Here is a 20,871-nt window from a genome sequence, read left to right as displayed (position 1 = left end):
GGTAAATTTGTTCAATATGTTTTCCTCAAAAAAATGAAAGTAAATTGCAGTTCAGTGTTTAATTTTCTACCAGAATAATGGTTTATACAGAGGTTGAAGTGTTAGAAATCTAATAACTTTAAATTGCAGTTGGTAGAGAGAATTAGAAATATTTTTAAATTCTGTATCAGTCCCAATCCTTGATACAATTTTTCGTTATGAACATGGAACCATTAATATAATTTGACGGTACTGACATTTTAATTTAAATAATAAAATACTTAGCTGCCTTTTAAAATGCAGAACTCTTTCCTATTCAGTTTTCTTGTGCCTGTTCATTAATTTAGTGTAATTCTATGAAATATCTGTATTAATAAAATATTAGTACTGATACTTAAAAAAATCCAGATACATAAACTGTATGTAAACTGTAAGACTCCTATAATACTTTCATTTGGCCCCATGAGATTTTATTTTATTGATAAAGCATTATTAAAACATCTGAGAAAAGATGACAAAAAAGTGAAATTAAAGCCCCTTTGAGGATTATACCTGGCTATTATTTTGACTTTTATCTTTTAGGCAGGCATGTCTAGAGCTTTGGACTATATTAAGATGCCCAGAAAAGATTTAAAAATTAATATAAAGTAAAATTTTGTTGAAATTTTAAGCTAGATTTTTTGAAGGAACCACTCAAAGTGACTGGGTCAGAAAAAATACCAATATCATTTGCAGCTTAATTCCTTTTTCTCCTGTGGTGAAGGTGCTTTATCTTTCATTTGGTTATAGTCAGTTCAATGAGTTGCTGAGCTGCTGTGAACTTTGTACCGTTCCTTCTAGTAGTATCTGTGAAGAGGGACCCATTATCTCTGTGGCCCTGCTTCTGCTTGCCTCTCTGTGTTTTCTGCATGCAATGCAGGCAGCCTGCTCTTGCAGACCCCCTCACTCTTGCTCCTTTCCAGCTCTGGACACCTCTTTGCCAGGGCCAGGCTCATGAGTTTCTGAGACATGAGAATATCTTCTTCTCCTTTAAAAGGTTGCAACAAACTCTGTTGCTCTCATATTCAAGGAACAAGGTGAAAACCCAAGAGCAAAGAGATGATTCAGAGAGGAAATACAGGCTGCTGGAAGCTGGGATGGGATGCCAGGAGAAATACAATTGTGGTTTTGCCTTATTTGTATATTAATTACTGCCTTATCACCACCATTTTTCCTGTTAAAGACACGTCTTTTACACAGGTGAACCTATGGTGTTACCATCCATGGCTTTTCTCATGTTCCTTTGATGAATTCTTTAAGCAAGGGGACAGGGAGAGATCTTTTGGATTCACTGAATTCTTCCATAATTAAGGACTGCCACTTGCTCACTGGAGGGAGCTGTCTTGAATTTTTTTTTCACTTGTACAGAGGAGTCATGTCTTAATGCTAATGTCTGAGCCCATTCTGGTATTTTTGGTGCCATGGGCATCTGTGATCCTTGAGACATCGCTATTTAAGCTAATTACCTTCATCTGCCCTCAGAATAATCTTTGGGACTGTCACTAATCAGTAGAGGAGGTCAGCAGCTCTGATTCAGCCTGGTTTCATTTCTGTAACCAAAGTAGTGTTAGCAAACTCCCCAAATTTAGGAACTTATAGCTAACTTTAGGAACATTCAAGTAACTAACATGATCAGTATGACCTTTATGGGCAGTAGGACAAGATGTCAGTATTCTACGTCACTCCTGTCAAGCAAACATCCTAGATCTGAATTTCTCTCATCATTCTTGCACTAAAGCTAAAATTCCTCAATATTTACAAACAAAGGTTATCTTGTTTGGTGAGACTTCTTTCTCTTGCAAAACTTTCTCTTGTCCTCTGTATTGATGTGGTTTAACTTCTGGCTGTGGACTTAGTCTGCAGATTCTACTACAGCTACTTTTGAGGGTCTGAAGATCTCTTTCTCTCTTTATGGTAACTAGTTGTATCTTGCATCTTTGAAACATTTTAAAACTGTAACTGAAAGAGTGGAGAAGTAGGAAAATGAACTGTTTTCATTTAATGTAAGCTGACATCTGTTTTTTTGGTAGGCCACATTGTGCAGACTTCTCTTTATTTTATTGCCAGAGTATTAAAGGAGAAATGTTTTCAGTTGGTGTAGATATGGACAACTCTTGTTGTATTGTCACTCTTTTGAATACCAGCCATATTTATTGACTTCCATAATTTCCAGAAAAATTGTTCATATTCACATGAGAAATTAAATACCTTAACGGGAAAGGGCCTCAGTGGAACAGTCTCCTCCCTCCATTATGTCCAGAGACTATTATACAAATTATAACAAAAATTTTGTCTTACCTGGAGAGAGGAGTCACTTCTCAAATTCAGGGAAGTGGATGTGATTTAAAGTTTCTCCTCTTTATGTTTTTTATTTTCATCCTGCTTTTGATTTTCATATGTTTCACTGGACATGCTCAATTTTCAGCTTACACTGTAATTTACATAGATGAACCAATAATTATCATAGAGTTGAAACCGAGTGACACTTATCAGGTAGCTTGCTTAGAGGGGAAATGAGGGCTGCACAGTCCTAGAGAGCCTCACAACCTTGCTTACATTTGTTTTTTCATCACAGAATGTGTGAAGTTTCATACCAATATTTCCTTAGAAATGATGATGCCAGTTCTCCATTGCTGCAGCCTAATAAGATTTTAACAACTAACTGAATCAATTTATTTTCTGTAACATTTAAATTAGGAGCTCACTGCAGGAATGATTCTTTGCTAACAACTTTGAGACAGATCTGTAGGGTCAGTATGTGTGTGTGTAAAAGCTTGCATGAGTTGCAGTGCTATAACCAATGGCAGAGATCTTTAACTTAGACTTCTTTGACTAAATTAGGTGATCATGTAAACTACAAATCTCCAATATTCCACAAGTGAAATAAATGTAGTCTGCATGGTTTTGTTCTGAAGATGAATCCTAGGAAGCTGCTTCCCCACTCCCCACCCCAGCTTTTATGTGGGCCCTAGGACAGGCTATGTATGTGCATTTGAACTTGTGCAAAGAGGCTTCTTTAGAATCGTGAAGGTGCTTTTAAACTTGAACCTCTCCTCCACAGCCCTGTGAGAAAGATTCTGCCTCCCAGTGTGCAGCAGAATTCCTCAAATCCAAAAGATTTATATATCCTTTTAGAGGAGCACAGAGTTGAGAAAGGTGTGGACAGATCCCATTAGCAGGAAAGGGTTGTTAACGTCAAAGTTTCTTAATTCTATACTTTGAAATTTTATTCTGGGACATTTTTCCTATCTCTTATCAGTGGTAAATAGATTGAACTGTGTTCAGCTACTGTTCTATGTGATAGTGGAATTGTATAAATATGACATTTGTTTACAAACAATAAAACAATATTTACAGAAACAGAAAAATGACTTAAAAATGTGTTTGTCCCCATGGAGAGGAAGAAAAAAAGAAAGTGCTTATATTTCCCCTATGTTTGGTTTCAGGTTAATTTGTGCAATAGTTAAGATGAAATGTTTATTATAGAGCTACTCAGTGTTATTGAGGAGTTGTTTTATAAAATATCTGACAAAAATCATAGACCAATTTAATAAGCTGATGTATAATTTTTTGATGCCTAAGAAAACAAAACATCCTGTTGAGACAGACAGCTATTAAGATATAAAAACTGGTGAACAATCTAGATTTAAGAATGCCAGACACCAAGAATGACATTAAATTTAGCACATCTTATATTTCACTTCCTATGTCACTATATCCTCATTGTGAAAAGTGCACTTTTTTCTTTTATTTGTCACTAAAGCTAACATTTATCTAGAAATTATCTAGGTCTAGGAAATGAATCAGTTTTAGCTGATAAAAGCTTGTAGGTGTTGACTCCTAAGTAATGGTTCAAATGATACTTTATTGTCAACTGCATTTAAAGCTGTCACAATGACTATTTTCTTTTCTTTGTCTCTACTCCCCCCCCCCCCCCGCCATTTAAATTTAAATTTTATTTCATAATTTTGGAAAGCTTTCTAACATTACTTGATAAACTAGGCAAACAGATGCAAAACTTGGGAAGTAACATTTGTCGACCTTTACTGTAGAGCTAAAAATACCAGCCTGAATAATCTGTAGTTGCCTGGAAACTCCTTCACATATTTCAGTAAAGTAAATGGCTTTGGCCTTCAAAACATTTGGATTGCTTTTTCTGTACATGGCAGTAGGCTCCTGCTCTCAAAATCTCCATGGTCTTCTTAAGCTGGTGATATTCTGGGCAAAAAGGGTGTTCAAAAAAGAACATCCCCTATATCTGGAGCTGAGAATTTATTGTCAGTCTGATTAAAAGTTGTATCAGTGCAACCAAAGCAAGCAGTTATTATTCATCTTATGATAATATTAACATTTAGAGTCTAAAATAACTAATCAATACAAAACAAAATTCACTAAAATTATGCAGTATAAACTGTTGTAAAAAACCAACCAAGTAAGCAAGCAACAAACCAACTTCTCCTCCCCCTCCTCCAAACAAACCCATCCCAAACTCCTCCACCCAAAAGTCCACTCAAAACCCAAAGGAATATTCCCAGTATCATCTCCCTTTTTTTCCCTGTTGTTAGGGTCTCCCTTTGATATTCTCCAGGGTGCTAAGCATCACACATTTAGGCTGGAAGGAGTCACAACAGTGTTGATAACTTGAGGGTTTTGCTGGGATGAGATGACATGTTCCTCTTTGCCAAGATGTAAATAGTGTTGGTGTTGATGGTTTCTTACTTCCTGCGCCTGAGTCCACTTGAGCCCATTTTTGTGTATTTTCTGAAGTTTCACACTTTTTCAATTTTGGTTTTCAGCTCTACATTATACCCGATTTTATTATATGAGGTGTGTTGTATGTGTATCAAATGCTTTTTTCTTGTGCTTTTTGTTACCCCTAAAATGGGTTTTGACCCTCTCATAGGTTTACTCTACCTATAACTAACCAGAGCTGAGTTGCTGAAAAACCTGGATTCTTTTTTATAGTCTTATGTATTTCTTTTAGCTATAGGTACTCATGGACTCTTGTCTGTGGCAATTTCTTTCTTCCCTTACCATGTTCCATTAATGCTTCACCTGTATGAAGCCATAACACTGCTTTCCATGAATAAAGTTGTTTTTTAATTGCTGATCTGACAATGGTAAACAAAGCAATGTGTTGTAGTATCTGATTAGAGCATCCAGTCCAATATAGAAAGACATAATAAGATTAGAGCCAACACTTTAAGCTGCCTTCTTTCAAAATCTTCAGGCTTTTCTGGAGACTCGTCCAGATCCTTGTAGATGTGCTTGCTGGGGCTGCTTGCAGCCCTTTTCCCCAGGTGTCATCAGCTACCACTGCCAGCGGAGTTTGATATATTTGTTCTCATTTAGCACTCTTAACCTCCCTTCCTGTGCTTCATCCATTTACTCTGTTATCTCTCGTGGCATGTGGTGGTATTGGTTTAGGTGGTCTAGTACTTTTACATTGAGGTCAAGAAGAGCTCTGCATGGGACCTACCTGGTGGCCTCTGATATGTGGCATAGAAACTTGATTGCACCATGAAAGTGCAAAGTGTTTTTTAAAAGTGAGAATGGACATAACTGTATCTGAGAGACTTCATGCATCTTTGATTCACAGTCATGTCAAAAGCATTCCTGGTAGAGTATACATGAACATGAGTTAAAACTAAATTTGAGAATAGTATTTTAATAATGAGAATGTTGGAATGGAGCTAAATCAATGCAGTCAGCATTGACTCGGATTCAGGAAGCCTGGTCCAGATGTTAGTTATTCATCCCTGTCAGCATAACACCTTGCTTGTGAAAATACAAGAGATCTGCTTTCCATGATCCTTGCGGTCTTAATTTATTTTAGGATAGTTTTCAAAAAATTCTGCCTTGAAATTTCAGGGTTGTCTTTAAAAACAGGTAATTATGCATGTACAGTACCTCTGTCCATGCAGCTGCCCATACACTTGATGACAAAAAAATGAGAACCAGTAACAGTTGTATCTGCTAGTGCAGCCTTTGATCTTTATTGCTCGCTTCTAGAGAAGTCGACCTTTCCTTTATCTTGACGTTTGCAGCTCCTCAAATTATTTTTTGTTCACTAGAGTCAATAAGGCTATGGCAATAGAGTGTGTTTGTTTGCAGTGACCTTTACTAAGAGTACTCTGTAATTTTTCAGACTTATGGATTGGTGCGATATAGACAGCTATATATCTGTCAGCTTATCTCAGGAGATGGAGTGCCCAGCTGTAGAAATGTCTAACCATCACTTACTTGTCTGTCCACTGCTTGTGTGTAGAAATTGTGTCTGGAGAGTTAATGAAGCTAGGTGTTGGCATTACAATGCAATGGTGAATATGATTTCACATTCAGACTTCATGCTATTATAGCTATTCAACAAAGCCCAGCATATCCTTTCCTAAGGTACATGGGATGAGCTGGGATCACAGAGCAGTCATTCTTTACCTTGTTTTATGCAATGCTTCTGGTTTTTATTGTATAATAACCTTGTATCAGCATAGGATCCTGCTTCTTTTGCCTTGCATGGGGTTATAGCTTTCACCATTTTTTTCCATATCCTTTTATTCTTCTTGTATTGTACCAAGTATTTGGTGCAAGTATTTTGGTGTAGTGTAAGTCTTGGACTGTCACCTTCACTGTTCTCTCCCCCAAGGAGTTGCCTTAAACTATGGTGCTAAAAATAGCAAAGAACATAAAATGATTTCCATGAAGCTAAGTGAAAAGAGACTGCTCAAAAGAGCAGCAAGTTGCTTTGTGAGAAGGTAACTTTATATTAAAAAAAAAAAAAAAAAAAGATAAAAGAGCACTTACCAGTGGACAGCAAGTACTTAGAAATATTCAGCAAGATTTCAGAATGTATATTTTCAGGGATGCCTGATAAAATAAACCAAAATTTGAATAAACCAAAATATGGAACATTTTCATTATACTGATAAAACATTCTATGAGTAGAGCAAGCACTACTGGAGGTATGTCTTTGACTGAACTTTTTCACCCCAATATTTTTATAGGCTTGTATAAGAGGATGATGAAGCATATTAAAATTACACTACATTAAAATTACACCATACTACATGAAGGACTGGCATACATTCTCAAGCTACAATGACAAAGAATTTTAAAAAACAGAGAAAACTAAAATCATACTTTGAGAAAAACATATAAAAATCAGTGTGTCCCTTCGATTCTTTGCAGATTGGAGTAATATATTTTCATCTGGCAGAAGCTGGTCTAGATGGTTTTTTAAAAAAAATTATTACTCAACCACTATAAATGTGTGACCCTGAATATTGTGTTGCCTGAATCATTGTCACTGCTATTAACATCTTCTTTTCACTCTTTCTTGTCTTACCCACTACTGCTGACACAAAAGGGTTGCTCTCTGCCCTTTGGGGAAGACTGGTATTTGCCCAAAGACTTGTCAGGACCTCTTAAATCATCTTACCTTTCAGCTAAGTATCCTGGATTCTTTACATTTTTCCTCAAAAGTCAGCTCTTCAGGCTGTTGATTGTGCTTCTTTCTTTGCTTCAGATTTCCTAAAGGGCATGCATCTTACAGTATATATTCTCAGGGTTTGCCAGGGATGAGGAGAGCAGAGGTTGCTTCCCAGAATCTGCTATTTATAATCCTGGTTCTGTATTTCAGTGGGCCATGAGATTTAGTTGTGATACACTGTGTTTCTCAAGTGTTTTCTGGAAGACTATTTGGTATCCAGTTGTTTCCCGTCCTGGATTTTTACAGTTTTATCTTTTCCTACTTAAATGTATTATCTTGACCTGTCTTGAGTAGCCTGCTGTTTTGTCCAGGCCATCAATGGGATCATGCAATGTTATCCTGACTTTGCTTTTTAGTTCAAATATCTCAAGTGCCACTTCAGTTTCCAGAAAATAGGAATTTTCTCAGTCTTCATAAATACATTACTCCAAATTCTGTGCATATAAAATGAACATACAGCGTCCACATTTTCACTTTGCTCGGAGGAAGCTTGTTATGCTTCTATGCTTCTGACCTGAGACTATGAGGTGGTAGGTCAAAATTACTTTTGCTGAGGAATGCAAATTCTTCTTAATGAGCATTTGAAAGGCCTACAAATTACACAGAATTTTTCTCCATATTTTTTTTCTCTTTCTCCTGCCTACCTTCAAATTCTAGAGTTCTATTTTATTCTATTAGATTGTTTTATATTTTCAACTTCATCTACTTTATTATTTTAAAATAAGGGTTTTTTTTAGTAGGATTGCAATTGTGTTCCACTCAGCATGAGCTAAGTATTATTCCAAAGGTGGTTTTGCCTACTGGTTATAAGAAAAGCAAAGCCCTTCAGCAATTTCTGCTGTACTTTTTTTCTGGTACCAGGCAGAAGTCATGGAAATCTCTTCTTATGAAGAATGCATTATAAATTTGCAAGATGCATTTTATAATAAAATTTCATTTCCTTTTCCCTAAAATAAATAGAAACTGTCACCCTCTTTAACAGGTAGAAATAGAATTTAGATTCAGTTTCTGTCTAAGTTCTCTTTCTGGGACATCAATTGTTATGAAGCAGAGGCACTAAAAGGCAGTAAAGGAAGTGGTCTGTGGAACAGTAAATGGGCTTTATTTTCACTAGAGTAATGAGAAGTTATTTTTAAAAATTATTTCTATTTCTCTTCCTCATGGCTCTGTTTTGTGGTCTAGGAGGCTAGAAAAAAAATGAACAGTCTTTAATGTGTCCTAATACTTTCAAAATTCTTCATAGTGAATAAAAGATTCCAAGAAAGTGTCCTGTCCTGTTCGCCCCTCCCCTCCCCTCCCCTCCCCTCCCCTCCCCTCCCCTCCCCTCCCCTCCCCTCCCCTCCCCTCCCTCCCCTCCCCTCCCCTCCCCTCCCCTCCCCTCCCCTCCCCTCCCCTCCCCTCCCCTCCCCTCCCCTCCCGTCTCCAGACTGAACTCAGCTCTGTGCAGCTACAACTGGCAGCTGATGTGTTTGCACTTCCCTCTGGAGAGCTGTACTGCTGAAGCATGGCAGGATGACACCTCCTTTGCCTGTCTGTATTCTCAGGGAACAATATTGTAAGGCCAGGCACTGTTCCCTCATGCAAAGCTGCATGCTTGAAGCTAATCTGTGCTGATAACACTCATGGCGATAGAAAATGCCTGGCTCTATCCACCTCTTCTGCAATTCCGTATTACTTCATTAGCTTTAGTGATTAATTGTTATCTCCATAAAGCATGTTCTAGTTGATTCATTATTACTGGAGACAGAAGGGTAGGAATAATACCAAGATATTTTCACAGATTGTCCCATGAGTAATGAGAAATTCTTTAATTCTTCACTTTGTTGCAATTACATTCAAAATGTATGTGAAAAAATGTTATGTTGTCACGTAGGTTTTTATAAAACAGCAGTTAAAATTCTGCTACTTAACTTCAAATCAGCACATACCTACTCTTCTTTGCAGTATTCTATCAGGAATTGCCATCATCTTTATTTATTTAAGGTTTGAATTGGGCCCACTGTTTTTTAACAAAATTCAGAAAACAGCCAAGACAACAGTCAGAAGAAGATTAGGCAGTACATTTCCATAAACCTTTCCTTTATGTTCAGACTAAATAAATTTAATTTTCATTAAGAGATTTGCTTTGTTTTATAATACAGCAAATCAACTTTGCTATTGAAAAGTCGTGGTAGATAGAACTGACAGTTCTCTTTCCTCTGCTGTTTTGGGAACTCTGTGAGTTATAAGATAAATGAACCAGAGGGATCAAGCAGCTCTAGAAAGAATTTTAACTGTGCATTGTGAAACTGAGCCTTGCTCAGACAGGAGATTTTCTATTTGCATTTTCTGGCTAATTATGCATTTGATTTGCATTTTCTCTCAGTTACCTAAGGAGAGTTTCCTTTCTTGGTTATCTTCTGGAATAGGCAGCCACTGAGTCTTCAAGGTCCAGGGGATGCAGCCAGCCTTTCAGGAGCTGCAGAATCCTTCACTATTCCTAAATACCTAAAGGCTTCTCTGTGATCCAAACCCATTGATTATTGGGATAACCTAACTTTGTCTTACTTGCCTTAGTTTTTCTATTTTAGATTTTATTTTAATTTGAAAACAGAGACCATTCATCCTGTGATATCTGTGAACTTTTCCTTGTTACAGTCAGAGCAAAAATATGGCAAAAATCTTTGAAAATCACAATACTGTAAGTTACATGTTGGTAGCACATAACAAGTCTGTGAAGTGTAAAGCATTGTTCTCTTTTTTCTCATGCAGGCTGGATTGCCATGTTGGGAGCCCTTTGGCTGCTAGTGCTAGCAGACATCCATGATTTTGAGATGATATTGAACAGAGTCGAGTGGGCAACCCTCCTTTTCTTTGCAGCATTGTTTGTTCTCATGGAGGTAATATTCTCTGATTCTAAAGACTGAAGAATTGAAAAATATTTAAAATGTGAATTATGTTCCTGGAGAGAGGCCTCCTGCTGGTTCAATCCCACTGGAATATTGTTGATCAAATGTAGTTATGGTAATACAGAGAGGAATAGCAGAGAATGAAAGTTAGTTGGACTACTTTCTTATTTAAATTTTCATTATAATCTTGGTCTCATTCTCTTTCCATATTCTGCTTTTGTTGAATGTATCTGACACAATCATTTTTCTATAATTTAAATTTCAGTTTCTGGGTTTATTGTTGGTCTATGTGTGCAGATATTTTATGTGTATTTATGTGTTTGTTTACAATTATTTATACAGATGATAGAAAAAATAAAAGAACAAGGTCAAACTAGAGTTGAAAAATGCTTCTAGTGCTGTCTGCTACATGCTGACTACCAAATGGCCTAAGATATTTCATGGGAGTGTGATTTGAAAGGAAAATAACACTGAATTTCAGTTTGCAATGCTAATTTAAAAAATATTCAGCTCTTGAAATACCTGGATATCTTGATGTGTATTTTCTGTGTGCTTGTTTGTTTGATAACATCCATGTCCATCCTATTGTGTTTTATTCCCTATTTGATGTTTTTGTATAGCTTCAGAGGATTTATTCTTACCCCAAATATTTGGACTTTTGGTTTTTTTTTTTTTTTTTGTGTGGATACTCACATTAACTTTTTAATTAGGCTTCTAGAATATTGACTGTTTTTCAGTTGTTAATTGTTGCGTTTAAATGATTTAATAATGTTGTGGAAACATGACTGACAATACCCAAGTAACCACTGACACTGCCATGGCTAGTGAATTGCCTGAGTAAGAAGCATGGGAAAAGCCTGTAATAACTAATTTGCTCATATAACCTCTCTCCTCCCCTCTTCCCTCCCAGTAATTGCAAAGATCCCAAGAATCTGGAAATTGGAATCTATTAAAAAAAAATCAACAGTAGTAACAGGCACAACATTTGAAGCAAATAGAAACAAGAACCAATCCAATTAACTCTAATTAATGCCAAAGTGGAAGTCAAAATCTGGTAACCTCCAAGAAGATGAGTGGAAACTCAGTATCATTATGAAGTTTTCTGCAAGCTACTAAGTCTAAAGTTAATCAGGAAATATTGATTTATTGTATGCTCATTAGAACAGGAAATTTTTAGTTGTCCATTTTATGAGGTTCCATATAACCTTGAATTTCTAGCTCTTATAGGCAATCAATGCTGAAGCCATGTTTATTTTGTCTACTGTTGTTATAACAGTTTATTAGTTGTGTTCCCCGGTGTATTTATTGTTTGAACTTGGATTGACCAGCAGTGATTTGAGTGCTGTGTGACTGCACAATACCATAGTAAAATACACAGGAAGTTATTTGCCATTTACTGCTGGACTTTGGATACAACTATTATAATTCACTGAACTTCATTTTTTTGGTTTCTCATGTCACCAGTGAATCGTTGGCTAATGAAATAATATTTTTCCTGGCTTTCTAGAATAACAGCAGTTTAAGTCATGAAGGAAACTTGTCCAGATAATAAAGAAAAAAATACGAGACATTCAATTTTTCCCCACAATGAACGAGAAAATGTTCTGTGTATATCATTACTACTAATTTCTATCCAAATCTATTGGATTAGTAGGTGATTAGTAGTCCTTTCCAAGGTATTTTTCTTTCCTTTAAGTTACCAGTGTCAAGAAGAGACTGGTCAAAACAGAGATATACATTGAAGTATAAGAAATCTTTCCATAGTCTAAGGCATCCAGAAATTGCCAGCTCATATTGCTCGCCCTTAGTGATCCTTCAGCTTGGATAGTTCCGAGTCTGAAGCTGTTTCCTACTGCTGTAAATGTTCTCTTTCCTATTAAAAGGAACATTTAAAAATCTGTGTGGGACTTAGGCTGCAAGTAATTTTGGAAAATGTAATCTGAGTTCCAGATATTTTGGGAAACATGATTTTGGTTCCTAAACCACAGGTGACCTCCTAAAGGTTCTGCCTTTGGAGGTCCATCAGTCCAGTCTGGTGCATCTTTTACGATGAAAAACTTGGAAATCCTTTGGAGCTCTCTTGTTTTCTGTTGTGTCCCCTGGGTAATTAGTCTTTACAACTGTCTTTTTAGTCTTTATCTACAAGTGGCTGTTACATGCTATAAAAATCTTTCTGCTTCTTCTGTCTCTGTAAAATAAGTCCCTATGCCTCTCAGGATTACAGTTCTTTGTTCATTTTATAGTAGAAATTGGCATGTTACCTTAATTTCTTCAGTCAGAGTTTATTTACAAGAGTCATCATGACATACTGTCCACAAGAGGATTAATGAAAATTTTTATGCATAAATTAGACTTTGTTTTAAAATGGCATATGATTTCTTTCTGCAGAAAAGCTCTGTTGTGAACTGCCCCACAGGAAGGAGTGTGCCTGAGGACACCAATTAGTGCAATAATGCTTACTCCTCTTAGAAGACACAGGAATATCCAGGAGACCCTCTGTGCAGTTTACATGCAGGGGAGGACAGTGGCAGGGTGCTAATTGCTGACTTGCACTTAGGTGCTTGCAGGAGGTTGGCCTGGAGATCATAGAGACATCCTAAAATTATTTATGCGATTAATGTTGTCACCATCTCTAATGAGATGGGCTACCTGCAGACTATTTTGCAGGAGTGATGTGTGAGTCATGAATGTCTTTTATTGAGGTCCAGAAAGAATTTGAGTGTTACTGAAAAGTAATACGTTCTGTTAGTAGATAAGATATAAAGCAGCAATATTAATTGAATGTAAATCTGGGCTCTAATTGCTGACAACTCTCTGTTTAGAAGTTTATTTTGAAGTGTGAACACAGCAATGATACAAAAATTATTGCTGTTCATTAAGAATACTACTTTTACATACATTTAAAAAACCACTGTCATAACCTTTGAGTTGATAAAGCAACAAAGATAGCTTAGAAAGAAAATGGTAACTTAAAATTAACAACAATAATTAATTTCTTAGGCAACATTCTCCTGGGAAGCCAAAATAATGAAAAAATACTTTTTTTTTTTTTAAGTGTAAGGGATATGTGTCTGTATTTTGCTGCTTGTTTTCCTCATGATGTATCTTCAATTGTAGATAAACCTTTTCTTGCTCAATGTATTATTAAAAAAATTAATATTTCTGGGCCAAATTTGCTATGTGGTGATACCCAAACCACTATTATTCAGCTGATGTCCAATTGAGCTGCGGGTGCAGGAATTGCCAGTCTGAATGAAAACACCTTAGTCACTGACAAACCAGTGTCCTGTGCCACACCACTTGATGCCTATTGGGATCTTTGTCTGCATCTGTCATGGAATTTGACAGCATGCGAGTTGAATGCTTTTTTTCCCCACTGCAGTCTCTGAAGGGCTCTGTCTGACTGCCAGGTGGGGGGATTATACAGAGCTGCGTTGTGTGAATACTGACTCCTGCAGCTCTGCAAGGGATTGATGTCAGTAAGTGAGGTATTGCAGCTGACTGATTCTTTTCCTTGGAAGAAAAAATGAAAGCAAGCCAAACAATGTGGTCCAGGCTAAACCAAAAACATGATGTGATTTTCTCCCCTGAGAAACTGAGAAGTCATCAAATAGATATACCTTATTAAACCTGCAAATAGTACTTCATTCTTCATACCTACAAGAAAAGAAAACAAAAACAAAGTGAATTAAAGGCTAGCACTCGCGAGTCAAAATCACCCTTTTACCTTGTGGGTCAAGGGAATAGGTCACTATGGTTTTGTTGGCCTTACGCTGGGCCTACTTTTGGGGGCTCCTTTGATAGGGGAAACTCTCTTGGAGAGACTCTCTCTCTCTCTCTCGTGTTAGGAAAAGGAGATGCACAAGACTTTTTTGGTCTTTAGTTTTTTGTTTTATTGTTATCAAAATTTCAGTATGCTGTCTGCACTAGACTTTGCATGTAGGAAAGCAGCACAAAAATGGCTAACAATCTCGTGTTACAAGGCCTTTTAAGTTCAATTAAAAACTAAGTTGTTTAATTAGGAAGTGATACTTAGATTATTTTTCCTTCTAACCTAATAACTGACTTTTAAAGACTCACAATGCAAATTTTCCTACTTAATTACAAGATACTACTTAAACCCATGAAGAAGAAAGAAGAAGAAGGAAGAAAAAGGAGCATGAGACAACACTTTATACTTTCTATTTTGTTCTTATCCACAACATACTAAAAATCTTAAAACTTAAATTTCTTACCTAAGTGACATACTATACTACTCTCTATAATGTATTTCACACTTTTGTGGTCTCTAGTTTATTTTGAGGCTTTGGAGGCCTTCTCCATGAATGAGGGTCAAAGTCAGTGCTTCCCTGGGAGTCAGAATCCCTCAGGGCAGACAGAGAAATATTCCCCTGGCCCTGGGTTTCCACAGGTTGCTGTCCTCGGGTGTGAAGACTCAGTTTGTGTTCTGTGCGCCCAAGGAGAGATCCAAGTTAGCACCACCAGGCTGAAGTCTTCCTATATCTTTTCATCTGTGGTAGTGCCAAGGGATGCTGTCTAAATGTCCTGAAAACTGAGAATGGGTTCTCACAGGGAGGACAGAGCACTCTGACCCAGGCTGTCCTGGGGTCCAGCGCTTACAGGTCTTACCTCTTTAGTTCAAGTGCCTAACTTGGGCATTGGAGAGATGGATTTCCTGCCTTTCAGATTCTGCTGCCTCTGTGCCAATTTCCATTCACCCAAGATCTCTGTTCTGTTTTTAGCAGATGGATAATGGTTTTGGTAGTTTTTGTTGGACCTCTTTTTGAATGGGTTGGAGATAGTCATAAAATAGAAATACAGTTTGTTTTCCTGTTTCTTCTTCTGAGACTGAACATGAGATGCCTGATTTCATCCAACCTTTGAAACACATTATATATTTCTCCTATATTGTGGATTTAGGGAAGTTGGTTTAAAATCAGTTGTGTTCAGGTTTTCAGAATACAAATATCCACTGAATAAAGTAATCTTTAAATTTCAGCCATTCTCTAATCCCGTGTTCCATGCTCTTGAGTAATACTGCAAGTCATTTCAGTACAACCTTTACTCGCTTCTGCAAATACAGCCACCAATTTCTGCTGTGTCTTTTCTTGCTTAAAATTATTACTGTACAAGCTACATGAGTTGAATATAAATATCTTGTAAATGGGAATAAATTGCTGACTTTTCTTACATCCAGTGCAAAAAAAGTAAGTACATCATGCACTTAATTAATTGATATCAATGTCTTTTTTTTTTTTTTTTTCTAACCCAGGCTTTGGCTCATCTGCACTTAATAGACTATATAGGAGAGCAGACAGCTTTGTTAATAAAGGTATGTTTAAAATATTTATAATTTTTAATAGGCAAGAAAAATAGTTTTACTTCAGTAGAACAATAAAGAATAATTTTATTTTGAATTTGATGTTAATGATTGCATTCCTGCATCAGCAGTATCAAGAAAACATGTCATACTTTGGCATGGGTGATATTTAATATGTATATATATGTCCACAGCCAGAATAAATATAGCCATAAATGCAACAGAGACACTTTTTCTATAGTCTAAAACTTCAAAAATGCAAAGGTGAAAAAAATATAAACAGCTAAAGGTCAAAATTCACAGTTGCACAGTGTATTTTTTGTGTGAAATCTGGGTATTAGAAATATCAATCTTTGTAGTTCTATTTGTCCTTGTTTTCTTGGAAGAAGCAATCTAATTGTGTTACTAAATGTTAGGCTATTTTATCTAAGATGCCTCTCCTATCTCAGAGCCTAAAGGAATAATAACTGTCAATAAATTAAAACTGTAAAGAACGTGCAATTATGTTGTGAGGGACACACAGAGCAATACTGATCTCAAAGTTATAATTTTCTCTCTCTCAATTCCAGGTGGTTCCTGAGGATCAGCGCTTGGCAGTGGCCATTATTTTAGTGCTCTGGGTGTCTGCTTTGGCCTCCTCCGTGATTGACAACATCCCCTTCACAGCTACAATGGTAAGCTCTGTGCAGCACTGCACATCCACCTCCAGGTGCTGGCAAGGGAGCTGAGCTTACTGATTACAATTTGCTGTTTGGTTTTTGGTTTTTTTTTTTGACCTCTGCTGTGCTGTAGCTTACTTTATCCTGTGAGATTGAATCAGTATTAGAAACTAACTCATACTCTTAAGGTGTCTAGCTGGCCATTGACACCAGCAGCTGCACATAGCTGTGGGAGCAGAGGCACTGTTTTGGCTGCATTTTATCATTTTCTCTTCTTATATCCACATGCATACTTGAAAAATAGGATTTTCTTTTTGGTGGAAACTGTTGCTATCTATCCACTGCAATTAATGTTTTTCCTCTATATGCTGAGTAGTTATGCTAATGCTTTTTTAACACCTGGACCTTTTATTGCTACCTTACTTTTGTAATTTGTTTAAAAAACACCAAATTATACTAAGCATAAAAAATGCTTGTCAGCAGCTGAGCTTTAGTATCAGAAAAGTATCAAATTATAAGAAATTATGGCATGCTCAGATAGGTTTATTCAATCAAGTTCTCTGTTTAAAGTGCGATAATTCATTCATTATTGGATGTCATGTCCACTCTTCACCTGTGCCAAGGTTTAAGACACTTGTAGGGCATATGACAAATTGGGCAGATTTCTAACTACTCTATAAATATATATTAGTGTGGTATTTTGCTTTGATTACTATGGTGTTTCCTGTGAAATGATATTGATTCAATCACAACAGACTGCAAGCAATAGGCATGAAAGGAAAGATTGTTTTGGGATGAGTCACCTCCCAGTAAATACTCAAGGACTATTAAGCAATAATGCAGAATCTTAACTTAGAAGATTTTTGCCTCATACCCAGCTAGTCTATAAAAATTGGCTTGGAGCAATACCAGACAGTACCATGAAATGAGTATGTATGGGGAAATGGGACTGAAGTGCAAGAATCCTTTGGGATGCCTGAAGATAATTTCTTTTGTATCTTTGAGGGTGGCAAATACAGATTGACAGGAAGGGACCCTTGTCAACATTTTAAGCTATTTTAAATTTATATTTTTCTCATTCTGTTCTGGGATGAACATAAGAGACTGCTACAATATTTTAATTTTTTTAATAGGCAGAGAGAAGAGACAAGAAGAAAAAATGCATGCATATTCTCACCTATGTAAAAGCAGTCATTAGCTGAGTTGTTAAGATGTTAATGTGCTATTTGGCAAACTACAGTTGAGATTCATCTACTTCAGTGAATAGGCTTGCACTTTAGCCTTTGTCATTCTGCATCAGAAAATACTTACAGAATGTTCCTAAGTAACTAAGTCCCAAGATCTTTACGCTTCTGTTTAAAATTCTTTTTGATTCTGTGGTACTTTGTACTCTTAAAAAAAAAGCAGTATTTAGTTTTGGAAGGCTATTTTTCAGTCTGTGCACCAAAGTTATGAACTTCTGATGAGGAGTATTAAATATATTGAACCCAACTCTTTTGTTAATGACTTTTCACTAATCAGGGACTTCTATATACTAGTTTGGTTTGACATTCCCTAGTGATATAGCAGTATGGGGCACCTGCTATAATGTAGCTATGAATGATCCTGTCCTTTCCTGGAAAAGACTTCCAGCTTCACAAATGATCATGCACTCATCATAATGAAAGACAGATGTAGAGAATCCCTCCAGGTGTCCATAAGTCTCCCTCAGTTGTGAACCGATGTCGTGACAATGGGTCAATCTCTCTTGCATTTTTCATTAGTCATAGCTTTGACGGATCAGGTACTGGCTTGGGATGTGGAATCCATCAAGTTCCTTCAGATACAAAAAAAAAAAAAAAAAAAAAAATCTGGGCAGTTTCATAGATATCAGCTGTGTACTGTGACTGACAAAAGTGTTTGGAGGATGACATCACAAACCTCTGCCTACATTGGCTTTGCCACTGACCAGAATGAGTTAAGTGAAACCAGTCTCATGGGATAATGGCTTGTTTGACTTGTACGTGAATTCATTAAATATCATACAGAGATGATGAAAGGCCTGGTGGCAGCTCACAGTCAAGGATCCTAATAGTGTCATTTCTGCATTAGAAAGACAAGCATACCATGATTTTTGTCCCATGTTTCAGGAATGAGGCAGTCTTGCCAGTTCTTTTGATTGTGAGCCCCCACATGACTGTGGAAAAACCTACTGTGTTGGCAAGGGCATTTGGAAAGCTATACTGTGTTGTTCCTTCAGGGGTGGGAAACTTCAAGACAGGCATCAGTTCATACATGAGATGTCCCCAGTACTGCCTCTGTGCTGTTGGATAAGGTCTTCCACTCATCCCCTAAAACAATATGCAGTGCATGTTGTCCACACTTGGAACAGGGAGAGGAGGTGGGCTGAACAACCAGCGTAGTAACTCAGAAATGGATTGAGAAGGGGACAGCCTTCTATGTGAGGTGACTGTCCCCCTGGGCTGAAGGCACTGTAGATGTGAACTCTTTCAATTTTCTGTAATGTGAAGTGTTTTGACCCAGGAACTACCTGAGAAATGGAAGAAATACACAGTTCCATTAGAGCCTGAGTCTTGACTCTAGGTGTATAGCTGAAGGGAATCAGAACAGAAAAACCTGCAAATAGCTCTGTAACTGTGATGTTGTGTTGTCCAAAATTTCCTTTCAGTCTCTGTTTTTGAGATAATGAGATTAGTGAGACAATCAGTTTCATAATGACTTGCTCTATGTATAGAAAAAAAAAGGAAAAAATATTAATGCCTAATTAATGGATCTTGAGACTGAAAGTTTCACTTTATCTGTGTTTGGTTAAATTTGACTGCTTCATGTAAAGTTTCAGATTTGACAACATTAAAATTTATAGGTGACTTAACAGTCAGTTAACTTACCTTAAGAGGATGTGAAAAGTGGAAATTGTAGACTGATATTTTGAAAAGGGAATTAGAATATATCTGAGCCAGATATATCCTAGAGTTCTAGGAAATAAACTGTTTTATGACTTGAAGTAATGAAAACCAATAAGGAAAATGATTTCCTAGAAGAAATACTAGGCATTTTCAAGAGATTCTATGTATCTATGTAGGCAAATTAGGATTCTTCCTTATCCTAAAACACAACACATTATCTACAGTATTAACAAATATTTTCAGTTATTTTAAGACAGGCATAATTTAGAGTGCAAAATATTAATGTGTTTAAACAGAGTGAACATATCGATAATTTTCAGGAGCCTTCAGCAACATGGAGAAAATTTCTCTCTTACTAAAATATTCAGAAATTACAAAAATCAGATCAGTGTATTATTTGAAGTACCTTGCTCTGAAAATACCTTTTCAGTGCAACACTTTGGTTGGTCAAATTCTTCTCTGCTCTAGACAAGAGTAAATCTGGTGTAACCCACAATCAAAAATGTCAATACCATATGGAATTTATATACAGAAGTTGCTAAACTGAAAACTCTATGAAGAGGGCAGAACACAGCACGTATTTTTGCTACAGAGGATGCTGTACAAAGATAATTGCCTACAAGAAACAATGGAATGAGTTTCTGAGTGCACTTAGCTCTTCACAGGTTGAGTATTTTTATTGTCTCTGTCTTGCCAAATTTCTAGTTTTTATAAATTAAAATACAGCATTGGAACTGCATGAAGACAAAACAGTTTTCAAAATGTCTTCTAATTGCTTATTTCAAATAATTTGTCCTGTATGCAAAGACAATGAACTGCCCCAAAACAAGATGGGGCTTTGACAATTTCCCAATGAACTGTAATCCCAGGATTTTCCTCTTCACTCTAAATTGAAAAGTGAAAATCCAGCTCCCTAATTAAATATATGTCTGCATGAGTGAGTGTTTATTGCATTTCTTTGCATAAGCATGCCTGGCAACTGTGATAGCTATCTGCAAGTGATAGGACAATCAATCATTTCTTGTCACCAAGTAAAATAAATACTGTATAAAAATATTGTAGAATTATGGAATAGACTATTTCACTTGGAAGAGACACACAGCAATCATTCAATACAACTGCCTGAGCAAATCAGGACCAACCAAAAATGAAAGCCTGTTATTAAGAGTATTGTCCAAATGACTCTTAAACCCTGACAGGCTTAGGGCACTGAACACCTCTCTAAGAATCTTTTCCCAGTGTTTGACCACCCTCTCAGTAAAGAAATGCTTCCTAATGTCCAGTCTGAATGTGCTATGATGCAGCTCTGAGCCATTGCCCCATATTTTGTTACTGGATCCCAGAAGAGGTCAGCACATCCATCTCTACTTCCCCTCCTCAGAAAGATATATAAAGTAATGAAATCACCCCCTCAGCCCTCTTCTCTTGAAACTGGACCAATTCAGCTGCTTCTCACAGGACACACCTTCCAGCCCTGTCCCCAGTTTTGTTGCCCTCCTCTACACATGCTCAAGGACTTTCATATAGTCCCTCAAGAGGGTCAACAGCACCTCCCAGTATACTATCATCAGTAAACTTGCTAAGGGTGCATTCA

The 20,871-nt window shown here is 36.8% G+C and overlaps 1 protein-coding gene across 4 annotated transcripts in view; it reads left to right on the top strand.

The window, feature by feature from the left end:
* Positions 1-20,871, top strand: part of OCA2 (OCA2 melanosomal transmembrane protein) — a 187,785-nt gene that overhangs the window by 107,277 nt on the left and 59,637 nt on the right. For all 4 annotated transcript variants that reach the window (XM_053934871.1, XM_053934869.1, XM_053934870.1 and 1 more), the window contains 3 exons: positions 10,256-10,383; positions 15,665-15,724; positions 16,282-16,386. In XM_053934871.1, coding sequence (XP_053790846.1) covers positions 10,256-10,383; positions 15,665-15,724; positions 16,282-16,386 — 293 coding nt within the window. The remainder of the gene's footprint in view (positions 1-10,255; positions 10,384-15,664; positions 15,725-16,281; positions 16,387-20,871) is intronic.

Source organism: Vidua chalybeata, chromosome 2 (assembly GCF_026979565.1).
Source record: "Vidua chalybeata isolate OUT-0048 chromosome 2, bVidCha1 merged haplotype, whole genome shotgun sequence".
Classification (NCBI taxonomy): Eukaryota; Metazoa; Chordata; class Aves; order Passeriformes; family Viduidae; genus Vidua; species Vidua chalybeata.
This window is presented reverse-complemented; position numbering and strand designations above follow the sequence as displayed.